Source organism: Stegastes partitus, unplaced genomic scaffold (genome assembly GCF_000690725.1).
Source record: "Stegastes partitus isolate 25-593 unplaced genomic scaffold, Stegastes_partitus-1.0.2 Scaffold779, whole genome shotgun sequence".
In the NCBI taxonomy this organism is placed as follows: domain Eukaryota; kingdom Metazoa; phylum Chordata; class Actinopteri; family Pomacentridae; genus Stegastes; species Stegastes partitus.
In genome coordinates this window covers 135,747-152,764 of record NW_007578510.1, presented here as the reverse complement: position 1 = coordinate 152,764, position 17,018 = coordinate 135,747, and the positions used below count along the sequence as shown (strand labels likewise).

At 43.5% G+C, this 17,018-nt stretch overlaps 1 protein-coding gene and 2 non-coding genes across 5 annotated transcripts in view; all 3 read left to right on the top strand.

Annotated features, from left to right (window-relative positions):
• The window catches only part of copz2 (COPI coat complex subunit zeta 2), a 24,515-nt gene extending 11,103 nt beyond the window's left edge, over positions 1–13,412 (top strand). Inside the window, exons 2-10 of one of the 3 annotated variants that reach the window (XR_520568.1) lie at positions 3,034–3,102; positions 4,205–4,289; positions 5,217–5,308; positions 6,207–6,262; positions 7,902–7,979; positions 8,082–8,133; positions 8,358–8,470; positions 9,607–9,645; positions 12,224–12,275. Coding sequence is in view for 2 of the 3 variants with exons in the window: in XM_008292020.1 (XP_008290242.1) it covers positions 3,034–3,102; positions 4,205–4,289; positions 5,217–5,308; positions 6,207–6,262; positions 7,902–7,979; positions 8,082–8,133; positions 9,607–9,645; positions 10,450–10,482; positions 12,224–12,271 (552 nt within the window). In the remaining variant the exon portion in view is untranslated. Of the gene's footprint in view, positions 1–3,033; positions 3,103–4,204; positions 4,290–5,216; positions 5,309–6,206; positions 6,263–7,901; positions 7,980–8,081; positions 8,134–8,357; positions 8,471–9,606; positions 9,646–10,449; positions 10,483–12,223 lie in introns of all 3 variants that reach the window. The other 2 variants (XM_008292020.1, XM_008292021.1) reach the window with 2 other exon arrangements.
• Positions 13,413–14,481: 1,069 nt separating this feature from the next.
• Positions 14,482–14,554, top strand: trnak-cuu (transfer RNA lysine (anticodon CUU)). Its single transcript has one exon. It is a non-coding gene; the product is annotated as a tRNA-Lys (tRNA).
• Positions 14,555–16,279: 1,725 nt separating this feature from the next.
• Positions 16,280–16,352, top strand: trnak-cuu (transfer RNA lysine (anticodon CUU)). The gene has a single exon. It is a non-coding gene; the product is annotated as a tRNA-Lys (tRNA).
• Positions 16,353–17,018: the final 666 nt, after the last annotated feature.

Below are 17,018 nucleotides of genomic sequence, written 5' to 3'. Positions count from 1 at the left end.
CTCATTCTGTTGAAGGTTGTGGATCACATCTCGGCAGCCTGTGATCCTTAAACCAGAAGGAACGCTTGTGCTGAAAGTAACTTTTAAAAGTAATCCATTACTTTACGGCTCCAGTCTTTTCCTATATGATGCAGTCACACTTTGCAGAAGTGAAAGTTCTTCCACGTTAATAACTGTTGCTGCACTTTTCCACTCAGAGCTTCTTCTTACGTAACACTTCTGGATGCAGGACTTCATTTTCTAGCTTCTGCTGCACGTCAGAGACCTGAACCTGCTTCCATCCAGCTGCTCATGACCACTTTCACTTTTGGTGCTTTAACAGGAACAAATGTGAATTCTTCCTCAAACAAATGAAAAGCTGAGTCAGTAGAAGACCTGGTCTGGCAGCACGTCGCTGTCGTCTCACCTTGGTTTCCCATCAGGCCACGCTCTGATCTCTTGTGTCCCTGGTAGCTACCTGACTCTGAGTGCTCGTTCCTGATGAAGCTTCTACGTCGTTCCTCCTCTCACGCTGCTAGACTTGGATTGAACCTCAGACCGATGCCGCCATGAAGAACCTGGGCTCCTCGTCCTCCACTGCTCTGTCTTCCTTCTTGCCCTGCCCTCCTCTCCAGCTGCCCCTCTTCCTGCCCCTCCAGCGGCTGCAGCCCGAGGCTACCGTCTGTGATCATATTCAGAGGATAATAAAGTTATCGGCCACCTTTAGAAGCAAAGCAATAAAAAAAAGCGATCAAACGGCCGCCGTCCCCTCCAGCGGCGCAGTGATGTCGTAAATTACAGAATATAAATGAAGATTAGAGCAGATAGGAAACCTTAAACATTAATACCTGCTGACGTGTTTATTTGTCTTTATTGGGGATTCTTTAGTCCTCATGGTGCGTTCAGGAACCAGTGGGAAACTCAAGCGTTGTTTCCATTTGCTGTTTTTCTCTCTTCAGAAAATCCATCCTGAAGGAAGAAAATCAAACAGAACCGATCATCTCTAGTGTGATTATCTGAAACAGACGAGAGGCTGAAGCAGCTGCAGGGTTTCTAGAGTTTAATGAGACGTATGATGCCGCCGCCGTCGTGCCCGTGTGACCCTAACACGCTTCAGACTAGAAAGCTAACATGTGCAGAAGACTCCTCGCTCTTCTTCCTGTTTTCTGCTCCCAGGCCGGGTTTGGACCTTCGCTGGTTCTAGAGGCGGATGGAAAAGCTGCTCATGCACCAGTTTCCAGTGGAAAAGTTTCCGTCCAGCGCGTCGGCGTCGGTAGACAGACCGTCGGTGTTCTGGTTCTGTTCAGTGAAACAGATGGACGTCTCCCTCGCATCCTGTAACGTGCTCTTATGTGTGTCATTGTCGGACTTTCAACAGAACCGAGCCACCGTCAGCGACTCTGTGTTGATTCTGTTTGAACGTTCTGTGGTAAAAATTAAAAAGTGAATCCAGAGACAGCTGCCAGGTCCAAACTGCAGGAGGCTGCAAGCTTTTTATATATTTAAGTTGGAGGAAAAAGCCTCCAGACGTCTAAATTGGTGTTCTGGTTCTGAATGAATCCTCATAAACCAGCACACAAGAGAAAATCTCTCATTATGTTTCAACCCAGCAGCGGGTTTTTCCTCCATGCCGGCGCTCGGCTGCCGTGTTAATCCTCGCTGACTTACAGGCAGCGCCACAGCCTCCTGCTTCACATTTGCATTTTGACATTTATGCTTATTTTTGCCGTCGAACACGTGATGAGCTCGTCGTATGATTTTCACTTTGCAGAGAAAACAGTCCCAAACATGTGACGTGTGCAGGTTTCCCATCAGCCCTTTGAAAGCAGGTGGTTTGGCGATCAGGTGCGGTCGTCATTACCCGTGAGCTGGATTCCCCCGAGGACAGGGCTGGACCGGGGATCAGCAGCCGGTTTCACCACAAGCTCCAATGTTCAAAACGTAGTCAAGTGGATGTTTAACCTCAGTGTTAGCCCTGCTGAGAAAACACCACCGTGCTAATGTGCTAATTATTTAGCAACGAGGCAAATAGGTGATGTGGTGTATGGACTGCATCTGTCTCCTAGCAACCTGTGCACACCTCCCTGTACGTGTTGTAATCTGATTACACAAATTACTGCTTTAAAACTAGCCGAGGAAATCGTATGACATCGTCTACATAAGCGGGGACGTTCTGCTCAGTCGTCGCCGGCTTGTGGACGTTCGCTCATCAGCTGGTCGTGTTTAATCAAAGCAGCCGAGAGCAGATGTTTGTGGACGAAGCTCCAAGGTCCATACAGAGGAGGAGAACCAGGGCGGAGTCTCCGTTTATAGCTTTTATTATTGGCATCATGCAACAAAGACGGGTCTGAAAGTTTAAATCTATATAAGATATGTTATGCACATGCAGTTTGTGTAAAGAGGTCCGATGGGGCGGTCGCACAGAGATGGATCGGGTCACGTGGTTCTAAACAGTTTATTGCGCCTCATCCCTTCAGTTTCCGTCAGTACCAGACCAGCTGGGTCGTGTGTTTCTAGTGTCTGATGGTGGTTCGACGTCACCCTGCATCCTCCCCTCGCTGGATCTCAGACGTTAAGTTTCTGGTCCAAGTTCTGTGATACACTCTGACTGTGAATCTATGCTAGTCAGTGCATAACAGAACTTTGCTCCGGCGCTGCAGACTCTCCACCCGGTCGGCCGGCCGGACAGACGGATGAGTGAGTGAAGTGGGCGTAGCGGGAATGGAAACTGTCTCCGATATAAACATGTGATCATTTCCACATCTGGAAAACTGAACCCAGATGAAGAACCAGGAATGAAGCGAGCCAGTACAGAAGAGACTGTGGAAGCAGCCAGAACCAGGACTTGGGCTGGGCTGCGTCTGTGTGTGTTTGGACCGGAGTGGATATAAATCTGGGTGTAGCTGGAAAAACAGGCTCTGTCCTGATAATGAAGGCTGATATCAGACTGTGGGCAGGTGTGGGAGGCCTGGAGGAGGCTCTAACGGTCCTGAATGCGTCCCCGAGGCGACCACGCTGAAATATTTAACCTGTTCTTTCTGTTTGCTGTTGCAGGAACCTTCCCTCTACACCGTAAAGGCTGTTTTTATTCTCGACAATGACGGAAACAGGCTTCTGTCGAAGGTGAGTTTAAAGTAAATGAACGTAATCCTCTTCTATCGTTTAATGTGTTGGCTTTAAACCAGCTCCAGTTTGGTGATCATCAATCCATCACACGTTCTGTCAAAGCCTTCGTTTGTGAAGTCGATCGGAGGACGTCCATGCAGCTGGTGCAACATGTCTGGAATTCCTCTCATAGAACTCGTTCAGCATTTTGGAAAATACGTCTCATGTTGGTGGACAAACACGAAGCTGCTAGCAGCAGCCGGTTAGCTTAGCACAAACACTGAACACGGGTGGAAACAGCTAGCGTCCGTCGCTTCAACCTTAAAGAACACTTGATTGATTTAACGTCGAGTTACTGCGACAGATTCTCGATGGACAGATGACGGAGAACTTTGACCTGCAACACTTGGATCAGGTTTATTTTGCTCCTAGTGGCTAAAATCTAATTACGAGCCGTAGCGCTGGACGACCTGCTGCGTTTCCTGCTGATCCCTCGTGTTTGGGAAGTTAGTCTGTCATCAGACTCCACCGTGAACAATGAAGCTAGTTTACTGGAGCCTGAACGTGTTGGATTAGAACCGACAAGCAGGTGGTGGGCGAATATTCGGATCTCAGAATCGCTATCCAGACACCACCACAGCGACCGAATACTCCGACATCCGGGTCCAGCCTGCTGTGTCGGTCGATGCATTCGCCTCCTCCTCGGTCGCCGCCATGTTTGTCGCTCCGTGTGCATTGGACTGGACCAAAACAACGGCGCTGCGCGTTACACTCACATTTTATCGCGATATTTCAGTTTCATATCCTCCCCTAGCACAACGCCGGTGTTACCGTGCAACCTGATTTACAACTAGCCGAACGAATCATCTGATCACGTGACCCCTTTAGTTGCTCTTCTGGTGCTTTCAGTCACCTGACATGATCCTGATCTTCACATTTTAAACAGTTATTTGTCCCACTGAGCCCATTTGTACTCTGTATTCAGCGCTAATTAGCGAAGGCTAGCATGCTGCTACGTTACATTAGGATGCTGCACGTCGTGTCCACCCTCATGCACGAGGAGGCGGACGGATCGTTACTGGATGTGGATAATTAACGGCTGATGGTTTCTGTGTTTCAGTACTACGACCCGGAGCTCTACCCGTCCATGAAGGAGCAGAAGAACTTTGAGAGGAACGTCTTCAACAAGACGCACAAAGCCGACAGTAGGTCCTGCTCTGTTTGCTGGTGTGTGTGTGTGTGTGTGTTGTTGTGTGTGTGTTGTCCTCCGTGTGTGTGTGTGTTGTGTGTGTGTGTTGTGTGTGTTGTTGTCCTCCCGTGTGTGTTGTGTGTGTTGTCCTCCCGTGTGTGTTGTGTGCGTGTGTGTGTGTGTGTTGTTGTCCTCCTCCCGTGTGTGTGTGTGTGTGTGTGTGTGTGTGTGTGTTGTGTGTGTTGTGTGTGTTGTGTGTGTTGTGTGTGTTGTGTGTGTTGTGTGTGTGTGTTGTTGTCCTCCCGTGTCCCATGTGTGTTGTGTGTGTGTTGTCCTCCTGTGTGTTGTGTGTGTGTGTGTGTGTGTGTGTGTGTGTGTGTGTGTTGTGTGTGTGTGTTCTCCTCCCGTGTGTGTTGTGTTGAACGCTCACACACGTCTCCAGTGTCGGCTGCTGCTCATTCTGCTGCCACCCGTAGCCTGAAGCTCTTTCTGCGTTCTCCTGGTTTCCACCAAACCGAGTGTTCGTGACAACGCGACCGCCGTAAATCTGGCGACGCTGGGATTGTCTGAACCAGACAGAAACCCGACCGACGTGTTCTGCTGCTGTTTTTGTGGGATTTTAAGTTTCACTCAGCCGATACCTGAGTCTCTGCCCCCGGCCTCCTCGCCACCCAGCCGCTGTCCCTCCTTTTGTCCTAAACTCCTCCTTCATTCCTCTTCTTCTCCACTTCTTTCTTCTCTTTATGCTCTGTCTCCCCTCCCTTCCTCAGAGCATCTCTTCTTCTTCTTCTGCTTCCTCCCTCGCTGCTTTTCCTCCTCATTCGTTTCTTTTCATACATTTTTGACTGTCGCACCATTAAATAAACTTTTTGATTCTGTCAAGAGAAGTGAAATAAAACAAAGTCACGACCAGCCGTCCTCCTGTCGTTCCTCCTGTCTGTAGATGAGATCGCCTTCCTGGAGGGGATGACCATCGTGTATAAGAGCAGCATAGATCTCTTCTTCTACGTGGTGGGAAGCGCTCAGGAGAACGAGGTAGGGCATTTAGCTTCCTCTGCCCAGCAGTACTTCTTGTTCTTTATAGAAAGTACAGTAATAAAATGAACATTAAATGTACTTGAGGCACCTGGTCGGGCCTCACAGGAAAGTTTTGTTGTGTTCGTCTGCAGAAGTTAAAGGAAAAGCCTCAATCGTCTTTACTGGCGACAGCGTCTTCAGCGAGTTACTCACATGTGTGCAAAACGGTCATTAAGGCTACTGTGAGAAATCTAAAATCTATTCTAGTTATTTCATATTTTTATTCTCTTTAGTTTTATTCTACAAAGTAGGAAATAATAAAACTACAGACAAACCTTTGGATAAGTGTCCAATTAAAAGCAACAGATTGTGTAATTTCGTATTAGTTCTTTGTAGGTAAAAGGGAAAAAAAAAAATGAATTGCAATAATTACAAAATGCGACTCAACATAGCCTTAAGCTAACGTTAACTATGGAAAATATTAAAGTCAAATTAGAAAAGTAGCAGTACGTTTTAAGTAGTGAGCGGTAAATTAGCCTCTGTACGCTACCTGTCCAGCTTGATAGCACAAATGGACTTTTAGCGACTAGCTAGTTAGCTTGTTAGCTTGTTAGCTGTGACAGCCTTTTTAAAAACATAAGATAATATTGTAATCTAGTAATATATGTGTGCAGTGTTGCTGTCCAATGGTCAAAAAATGATTTAATGCAGAAACACAATCATAGTTAAATGCTTGTGTTGCTTCGTGTTAGCTGGTTAGCTGGTTGAGTTAGCCGTTCAACGTGTTAGCCACTTCACGAGGCCTTTACATGTCATGTGTCCCTTTTGCTTGTTGATATCATAAAAACCTGCTGAATGCTGCTTTATAATGACGTCTTATCTCATTTATTGGTTGTTGTTGTTGTTCTCTTGCTAGCTGATGCTGATGTCGGTCCTCAACTGTATGTTTGAGTCCCTCAGTCACATCCTCAGGTACGTTCTCTCACTCAGGCTTCACTGGTGGTCATGAAAAGCACCTTATCTTTAAAAAAACAAACCAAAAAGTCCAGAACGACACCATTTACCAGAGCTAGGAATCATGTGTGCTGTTCCATCAGAACAATGAACCAAATCTGAGTTTAAAATATTTTATTACATTTAATATATTCTACATTTAATAATGTGCTCCTAACACATCGCTTGCACGGATCAGATTCTGTAAAGCTAAATAATTCTGTGCTCCGTGGTGCATCTGAAGAGCCTCAACTGTGACCATCAGTCACCTGGTTAATATTCTGGGACTAGTCGACTGAACTGCTGGTCGTGTTGACACAGAGCAGATAGAAATAAATAAGAAAATGTAAGTCGTAGCATATCTATAGGATGCAGAGCCACCATTTGTTCTCGTATTTATATCACCTGTAGCCAGAGTCCAGCATGTTGATTGTATTTAGAAAAACAAACAAAAAAAACAGCTTTAGTCAAATAACTAATGAAAGAAATTCAGTTTCAGGATTTTAAATGATTTCTCGTTCTTTGTCGTCCTGCACACACACGTCCTGGTTCTGTCCCTTCTCGTCGTGGTTCTGCTGTTTCCATCGAGGTGCATCCAGATGAAGCCCAAACTGAGCAGGACTGAGACACACGGATGGTCTCATTGATATGTTAATGATGTTTAGCGTCTACAAAACACGAGCGAACACACAGATTCACCGTTCTGCTCTCCGTGTGGATGCATCCGGGCCTCTGTGGCGCCTCTGAAGCCTCGGCGCTGATGGAAAGTCCTCACGTCGTCCTCGTGGAGCCACTCAGGGAGATAATGAGTCTCCACGTTGAATCCGGTTTAACATTCAGCAGCAGCAGTGTGTACTCGTACACGAGCCGCGATTGTGATTTAATTTGAGGAGCGGTGTTTGACAAACTGAGCGAATGCAGAGCGACGGGAGACACACAGATGAGTTTGCTGAGCCGTCTGTGCGCCCCGATGTGTACGTTGCGCGCCAGGTTCTCTCACTGTTGACTGCAACGTTATTAGCCAAACAGCGGCGGATGTGGTTGCCGTGGTAACCGATGCAGTAGTAATGCAGAGTGTGAGCGACGGAGACATGGAGAGATTATATTATTATACAGTATGACAGATTATAGGCTCTCCTGAGCGGAGCAGCGCGTCGATGCCCATAAGTCAGTGGAGCTGCTCGATTACATGCGACGAATCGTTAAATTAGCTGCATCTCGATCTGAATGAAGGCCTGAGAGGCTGCGATGGAGAGACTGCAGGTGGCTTCAGCAGCCTGTGGTGAACCAGGTGCTGAAGATGTTCGAGTGTAAATGAATCCTTTGACCTCTGAAGCTGCTTCGTGAATCGTCCTCCTGAAAACAAATCGTCAGTAACAGCAGCAGAGGGACGACATGAAACCATCTCAGGCTCTGTGGACAGAAGACTCTGGTGATGAGACGCTCACAGGACCAGATCTGAAAAAGTTCAGCAATAAAAAAAAAAGAAAAGAAAAAACATTTTTACTTCCAACAAAACAAACAGAAAACCTGCAACGTGTCCAGATCTGATGTAGAATAACAGAAATCAAACACTATGAGAGGGTAGATTTGACTATATTTTGCTTTTCTCCTGCAGGAAAAACGTGGAGCGCAGATGTTTGCTGGACAACATGGAGGGCGTGTTCCTGGTGGTGGATGAAATCATCGACGGAGGGTAAAGGAGACGTCTTTAATGTGTTTTTAACTGGATAACGTACGAGCACCTTGTGATTCAGATGAGAAATGTCAGAAGACTAACGTGTTGTGTTGATCACAGGGTGATCCTGGAGAGCGACCCTCAGCAGGTTCTACAGAAGGTCAACTACAGGGTAAGACGACTGGACGTCATCCCCACAGTCTGCCTTTATTTCATGATTTCAAAAGTTAGATTAAAACTGAAGAATGTGGCCTGTTCAGAGCAACTGATAGACTCGCTGTAGCCTCCCACAGCTGCTTCTTCTTCTTCTTCTTCTTCTGTTTTCTTGCCTCCTCTCACCTGCCTCACCTGTCCCTCTCCCCTTCTCCCTGTGTCTCTTGTCCTGATTGGTGTCAGCTAATGTCAGAGCCAGCCTATGGCTTCGTCCTGCTCGATTACATCACCGGTAACCTAGAGGCACAGGCAGACAGGAGCCAGCTGCTGTAGACAGACAGACAGACAGACGGAGGGTGAGAGAGGGAGGGAGACCAGGAGAGTGAATGGATGGATGGATGAGTGAGTGAATGAGGCAGAGACGGTGATGGACGGAGGAGCAGCGAGGTAAATGCATGGTGAGAGAGTGTGCACGCTAACGTAGAGCATCCTGCTGGAGCGGGAGGAAAAGCTAAATAACCACCAAATTCATCCTCTGGGGTTGTGCACAGCGTCCCACTGATCCATTCATTATTCACAGCGATGGACGGACTGACGGACTAACTGTAGAGCTGCACCGCTACACGCTCTAACGCTAGCATGACCGTTAGCCCTCTGAACCCCAAACACAGCTTTAAAACCACGTTATCTGTTAAGAAACACCAACACGATGCCGTAATCAGAGCCACAAACTGTAAGAACAGAACGATTCGTCACATTTTTCAGCTTGGCAGCGACTCTTGACCTGATCAGAGTGAAAGTCGACCAAACCGAAGCTCAAATCAAGATATTACATCAAAATCACCGTATTCTACACGTCTTGTTTGAAAATTTGCAGAAAATAAACCATTTTTAGTCACCAGATGCTACTAAAAAAAACTAATTCTTCGCTCCTCAGAGACTTTTCAGCTGAACTGGGCTGAACTGCAGGCTGTGTTCACAGATATGGACGCAGATTAAAACTCTAAATATCTGATGCCTTCATGCTTTTCCCAGTATTAGCATCACCTGTTAGCTTTTGGAAAAATATTGCACATGTAGTTTTCCTCCAATTTTTCTTAACTAACTAAGAAATGCAGCTTTTTGTTAATATAGTTTTAAATAAATGAAACTTCCTGTTAATATAGTTTCTGGCGCTGTAATTGTGTCCTGCTGCACTAAACACTTCTGCCTCCTCCGGTCCACGCTGTGCTGTGTCTATGGAGCTGCAGGACTTTATCTTTCAGCCCACAGTGAATAGAAATGTGACAGAAGCACAAAATAAAACCAGAACACTCCCAGAAGCTGTTTGGAGTTCAGAAGGTTAACCAGCGTTGTTGGAGTGTCGACTAATAAAGTTTGTACAGATGTGAAGGTGCTGCAGCGCTTCGATTTTTCTACTTTGTGTGTCTGAGTGTAAATATTTGATCTGCGTGTCCTCCTGTGCACACGTTAATGCCGTTTTGTTTTGCAGGCGGATGAGAACCCGCTGACCGAGCAGAGCGTGGCCCAGGTAACACACATGACGCCAGCACAGGAACACATGCACACGCGTGTACAGACGCACTAACACCATGTGGTCATTTCATCGTGTACAGACGATTGTTTCACATGTTTTAACTGATTTTCTGCTCTGAACATGCGTCGTGTTGTGTCAGCAGTTTTATAACACCTCTGACCTACAAACAGTGATTAGATCGGAGCTCGTTAATCTACTGATTATTGATAAGCTATTAGAACTATTCATTCAATGTTTTCTGAGCATCAGGATGACTGTGTGTTGTTCCTGCTGTCCACAGAGGAAGTGTTGGACCATGTTTAGGTCACAGGTTTAGTCAGAGCTGATGTGTTTGTTTACTTTTATTGATCCAGTTTTCATGTAAAGACCCAACAGAACCGGGTCACAGTGTTAATATCCATCCAGTAAAGCTCACAGTGAAACACAGCTGATTGATCTCCTGCATGTCCAGCTCAGCTCTGTCCTTCCTGCTTCCCTCTGACGCCTCTAACACAGAGCAGCTCCCACTCTGAGCTAAACACACCTCAGAGCTCTGACAGCTGTAACATCTGTCTGCACATGTAGGAAGCTGCCTGCTCACACTTTAGCTCTCAGTGCATGCTAACGTAGCGGCTAGCTCGCTGAGGTGAACGCTCCAGACGTGGAGCTCGTTAAACACTGACGTTCTCCTTCCTCCCTGAGCTGCTGTGTGCAGGACTGAACATGTGCTGGACCTGTTTGTGCGCTGGCTTGCAGGAGGTCGTGCGTTTGTCTGCTCACGCTCTAAGTTTCTGTTTTCTGTTGCTTTAACCCTCACAGCACCTAACAGAGAAACTGGCTCTGACCACTAACGTAAGTTCTGCTGACGTCCCCACAAACCTTCACACCACACACTGATTATACAGTAGGGCTGTGACGGTACCGGTGTCCAGCCCAGACCACTGGGGGTTCAGTTCTGGATGGGTTTGGTAAAGCTTGTGGTCCAAACTGTTATTGTCAGAACCTGTTTATATCTAACGTTTGTGCTCCTGAATAGAAACTCTAGTTGGAGTTATTTATCCAGGTCGAGGAGGTCAGGGTAAAAAAAATAAAATAAAAAGGACTACAGGAGATGTTCTACTTGCAATACCACAACGGACCACTGGGGCAGACTGGTAGCAATTCACACATCTGTGCTGTAAACGTCAGCACCAGGAAAAATAAATAAAAATAAATAAAAATAAAAAAAAACAATAAAAATGAAAAAAAATGTTTTAAAAAAATAGGAGAAAATTTAAAATAAAAAAAACAAAAGAAAATAAAAATAGTATTTTTAATTTTATTTATTTGTCTATATTTCTACTTTTGTCAGCCTTTTTTTTTAATGGATTCATTTTTGATTAATATTGCTTTATATTACCACATTATTTATTTAATTTTTAGTTTATTTATTCTTCTTTTTATTTACTTTACTTTTATTTTATTATTCTTTTATTGATTTAAAACTTTTTTTTTATTATTTGTTGCTCTCATGGCTCCGTAATAAACTACAAAGTGAAAATACATTAGAAATCTGAATCTGTAACTTTCCAGATGCGTGTAATTGAGTAAATGTACTTAGTTACTCTGCTGGTGTGGATCAGAACCACCCAGATCCTCCATAAGGCTTTCTCACAGCACTTAAACTGTTCTGAGTGGGTCTGACTGCATTTCCCAGAATGCTCCACTGTTACCTGGGACTATTAACTGAGCACCATGCGCCACCTGCTGTCAGACTGAGGAACAACATCCTCACTGCTCACCACGTAGTAGCTGAAAACCAAACGGTGCAAACTTTATAAGAAATGGATGAAACTTTAATGAAACTCTGGGGGGATAAACTCCATTTAGAGGAAATAATTCAATAGTTAAAAGATGACATTTAATTGCATTTTAGAAAATATAGAATTTAAGTACAACAGCTGCAGACATGTGTAAAAAGGCGTCTGACTCGCTGTGTTTTTAAAAAAAACTTCTAGGTAAATAAAAATGACCTGTTTCGGTCCTTTCTGAACAACAGGTGTTTAGTCTTTATTGCTGCTGTTTCTAACATGGCGGCCTGAACCTCTGAGCATGCGCTCAGTCTGACCTCTAGTGGCCGGACGGTGGTACTGCAACACCATCCAGACAGAAATACTCTAAATATTATCATCACAACAAATAATACAGACAGCTCATTAGCTAGTAAACATGCAAACTGCTTAATTAACTGTACATCAGGTCATTATAGTGGCACTAGATAGGATATTATTAATTATTATTATGGGATTGCACACTGATGAGTAAAACATTTTAACATTCGAACATGTTGTGTCCCATTCAGCACCTGCAAACAGCTTAACATCTTAACTCTATGCAACATAACCTAAAAACAGCTTCTGATTGGCTCATTTAAACTCCATCTATTCTGACTGCATCCATGATTTAAAGTCTAACAAATTTGCACTGTTTTCCTCGTTAAATGCTTCTTTTACTGGATCACATGTCATATTTACTGGAGTTTATTTCAGTCTAATGTTCTGTTTTTGCTGTCAGTATTTTTCATGTGTGCTTGTTGTGGTCTTTCTGTTTCCAGGTCCTGCAGTCGGCCAAGGAGCAGATCAAATGGTCCATCCTGAAATGATTGTCCAGGAAACTCTAGACACCCTGTCAAGCCCAAACTGATTTGTTTTATAGGCCAAACTAAAGGGAAGTTCTTTACTTACTGTCTGTTTGCCAACAGGCTGCTTTAGCAGTGATTAACCGGCCAGTTACAGGAGGTTTTATTTTAGGTTTTCTATGTGTGGTGATGACATTTTGTTGTTTTGTGTGTGAAGTGTGTTTAATTTATTTAATTTAGGAGTGACGCTCGCCTGCACACATTTAGCAGGTCAGATGACACCCAGGGCTTTAACGTACAGGCCCGGCCATCACCCAGCACCGGACCTACCAGTACCAGTACCAGAAATCTGATTAGTGGTCTAGAGGAGAGGATTGTCCACTCGTAATCATATGACGGTACCATTTATCTGAGTTGTTCTGCAGATTTGTGACCTACATATATGCAGATTATTAGCATTTATTTGTCCCTTTAAATATGTTACATATCCAGATAATTTAAAATCATCTTGTTACAGCATTTACAGACACACACGGTTATTTCCTGGATCTGTTGTTATTGGTGAATCGGTTCACATTCAGACCAATAAGAGAGAAACTCCGGCACCAGCGTCCCATAAAGTGATTTAAATCTCATCACTAACGAGCTCGGTGCTAAATTCAAACTGACATCATTAGTGCACTAAAGTTTAATTAAGAATAAAAGGTTGTGTTGTTCTGACTGTGCCCTCAGATCACAGCAACGTGTTCTGTAAAGTTTATCTAAAGACTGTAGAGGAATGTAAAGACGCTTTATGACACTAAGCAGAGAGTGTAGGATGCATCATGTTACTGCTGCACTCAGCTGAAGCCTCTCGTTTAGACGTTTAAATGAATATCTGTACATAGAAATGAACTGTAGAGTTAAAACAAAAAGAGCTGCACCACAATGTGTGGCCAGGGTTACAAAGAATAATAATAACGTCTATTTTACTGTTACGAGGAGAATTAGAGATGTTCATAGATATTAAATATTTTCTTAGTTTATAAAGAGAATTAAAAAATAAAAAAGCCAAAGACAAACGAATTATTTTGTTTACATTTGGATGCTGCTGAAGCAAATCGGTATTTTGTGTCTGCTTTTGTGAGGCTGATAATAAAACTGTACATTTGTTCTGGTTTTAAAACCTCTCTGTTGTCATTTATTATTTTTATTTTATTAAAATAAAAAACAATTATTTTTCAGTACGTTTTCATCAGAAAAAGTCTGAAATCTTTCACCAAACGGAGCAAAAACAGTCAGAATATGAACAGCAGAGCCGTTTGCTCTCTGAGCCAATCAGAATTCAGAATCCACGAGCCTTATGAATATTAATGAGCTCAGTGACACGTTTCTGGTCTGTGGGTGTGGCCAGGGATGTGATTGGTGGAGTCTAGGCGACGTCAGTAGTCACGTGCCTGCACCGCCTCAGCCAATGGTTCGTTCTGGTTCTAATCCCTGTGATGTGATTGGCTGCCTGCCTCACGGTCCTGCATCAGGTCCAGAAACACAAGAGATGAGTTTAAGGCTGAATGTTGGATTAAATGTTCGACCAGAGAACAGAACCTGATCAGAACTTTTAGTTTTTATGTTAAATATATTAATGGCAATGATTATTATTATTATAGATAAGTAAATACTACGTATTTTAATAAGTAGTATTAAAATATAGAATCGCCTCTTTCTTCCTAATGTGGCTCATCTTAGTTTTAAAAACATATTGAATTATTATTGGCGTAATTAATATACAGAATTAAAAAAAAAAAAAATCAACTCTTATTTTATTTCGGCAGTTATGTTATTGATGGTATTGATTTTTTTTCCAAATCCATGAGGTATCTGAATATCTCGGAGGACCCCTAAACTCATCCTCTCCTTCCACCATTTGTGACAGCACGTGATGTTTTATTTGTTATTTGTTTTGTTGTTGTTTATTTCATGTTTTGTCCTGATATGGGAGCCGTGAAATTAGAATAAAATGCCATAAACACATCAGCATCATTTACTGATGTGACAAAAAAATAATGAACTCGAGGGTGAAAAGGAAAATAAGTTTCAGGAAAACGAAAAACAAACACATTTCCTATAAAAAAACCTCATTAATGTGATGATCCGCGTCTCCTGATCCTCTCCTCTTCTGTCTCCTCCAGACGAGATGAGGTCACACCGCCCCCAGTGGTCACATAATGCCACATTGCTTCACACATGCGCACATCGCCCGGCTAGCTCAGTCGGTAGAGCATGAGACTCTTAATCTCAGGGTCGTGGGTTCGAGCCCCACGTTGGGCGAGTTGATTTATTTTGATTTATCCTCAATAATTAGTCACAGAGCGTTGATTAAACACATGGACTTAGTGAAGGAGTTTAGATGTTTACCACCTCCAACACTTCACTACAAGCTCTGATTAATACTTTTTATTTTATATCAGTTAACAGGACAATAACCCTCCATATGTGATTGGTACAAATATGTATGTAATGTAAATGTAAATTGTATTTTATTAAGCACTGATTTACAAAACATTCAATCTGTCTGTATATAAATAAAGTGAATAAACTTGGACTTTTCACCCCCTTACATATACACACCCAGTACTCTCCTTGCTGACATCTGAACTCCTGACTGTCCTCACTGCCAAAGCTTCCTTTCTTTCCTTTCTCTGGGTACTTTTTTTATTTTTTGGTCAATATATTGATGCGTATCAGTCTCAGCAGAAACTGAATTTGAGTCTTGTAATTTTAATTTGTACTGTTTGACTTGAAAAACTGAAATTCATATTTAAATTTAAATCATATAATCCGTATTTATTAAATTGAAAGTGTGCTCCAATAAACCTGAACCCAGATATAACAGTTAGGAGCTGAATTCTGTTCTCTGAAATTGCATTTAAACATCACTGAAAAATTCTAAATTGGCTCCAAAATGTCTTTTCGGATCCCGTCACCACATCCGGGTCTCTGAGGACGAGCAGTGGAGCACCGATCCACCGATCAGCGCCTGTTCTGGGACACATGGATGAAGAACGAGCCTCCTGCTGTTACCGTCCACAAATGAAGCCTGAATGCGGATCTGTGCCGGTGGAGCCTCGTTATGGAGTCCTGCAGCCACCACTGAAGGAGTTTCTCCGTAAGTTTGTGTTTAAGCTAATCAGCTGTTAGCTAGCTAGCTAACTACGGGCAGGCTGATGAGAGCCGTGTGGAGACAAGCAGGTGGCGGCTGTTAAAAGAAATAAAAAATAATCATAACAAATTAAAACTAATTAAATGGTTCTGCTGGATTTGGACTGGAGTTAGAAACCCGCCCTGCAGTAGATCTCCATCACTGATGGAGGACTGATGGAGGACTGTGAGTGTGGAGGTCGTGGGTTCGGTTCCCGCTCTGGGTTCGCTCCGTGTAGCGCTACTTCAGAGAACAGAACTAAAATCTGAACTATTACATTCAGTTTGAAGTTTACTGGAGTACAGTTTCAGTTTAACAAATACAAACTGAAGTCACATTTTGATTTCAGTGATTCAAGTTGAGCAGAACAGATTCTAATGTTCTGACTGAGGTTCGGTTTCAGGTGAGGTGGGTCTGTTTCCATAGCAACAGCGAGCAGCACAAACCCAGCAGAAGAGTTTTAACCGCACAGTCCTGTCTGCGGGCAATAGATGAAAAATATCTAAATATAAAATAAATCATTTAACAGTCATACTGCGCATTATTTCTGTTTAAACATGTGAATAAGTTCTATGAAAAGCTCTCCTGGTGAAAAACTTCAGTGTTTAACTTCTTGAAATGTGCAGTTAGATGCGATAAAGCTCCACAGGCTCAGCTGGATAATTACTAAATGTGCGTTATGTTAAACTGAAATAACTATAATACCGTTATTGTCAGCGAGGTGCTGTATGAGGACCGGAACCATGAACCGTGTAGAGCAAACTGTCACGTGTATTTATTATACACAGACTGTAAATATCACTGTAGAACCTGGGCTGGGTTCCATGTTGTGGTCCTGTCAGGTTGGGTTTGTAGCCCGGCTAGCTCAGTCGGTAGAGCATGAGACTCTTAATCTCAGGGTCGTGGGTTCGAGCCCCACGTTGGGCGATGAGCTTTTAACTGATGAAGGCAGAGTGAATAGTAACAGGAGTTTTATTACTAAAGCGTTATGATTCAGGAGTTTCTAGAAACGCTCCGTGATGACAGATACACAAATAAATACTCCATCAGTACAGGTGTATTTATACTACATCCGTAAGTCAGTTTTTGCTCCACTTCCTTGGTTCTTTTTCTTCCGGTTGTTTTTTTCTTCTGCCGGTTCCGGGCCCTTTGTTATTATTAACTTTTTTTTTTGGGGCCTTTTTCAAGGCATTTTTTAAAAAAAGTGCTTTTCAATAAAAACATTTATAGATTTTGTATTTTTATTAAAGTTGGAAGGCCCCCAATTGGGGCGGGAGGTTTTAAACTTTAATTAAATTCTTGAAAGGTTTTCGATTAAACATGTGTGTTAAGAAGTGACTTAACAGAGAGCACAGAATCAGCTGACCTGAGAGCCTCGGCCTGAAAATGCTCTGTTGCCCTTCAGCCGGGCCTCTGGGGCAGTTAACAGACCTTTGCCCGAGGATCATAGGGAGCGTGGTGGAGAGTACGGAGTTAAAAGGTCGGCAATGTAAACAGGACAGAGACCATTGAGCAGCTGATGTGATGTTCCTCCTCCTGGTTAAAGCCTGGAAATATATCTGTAGTAGTGATACAGGTGTGTGTGTAGGTCTG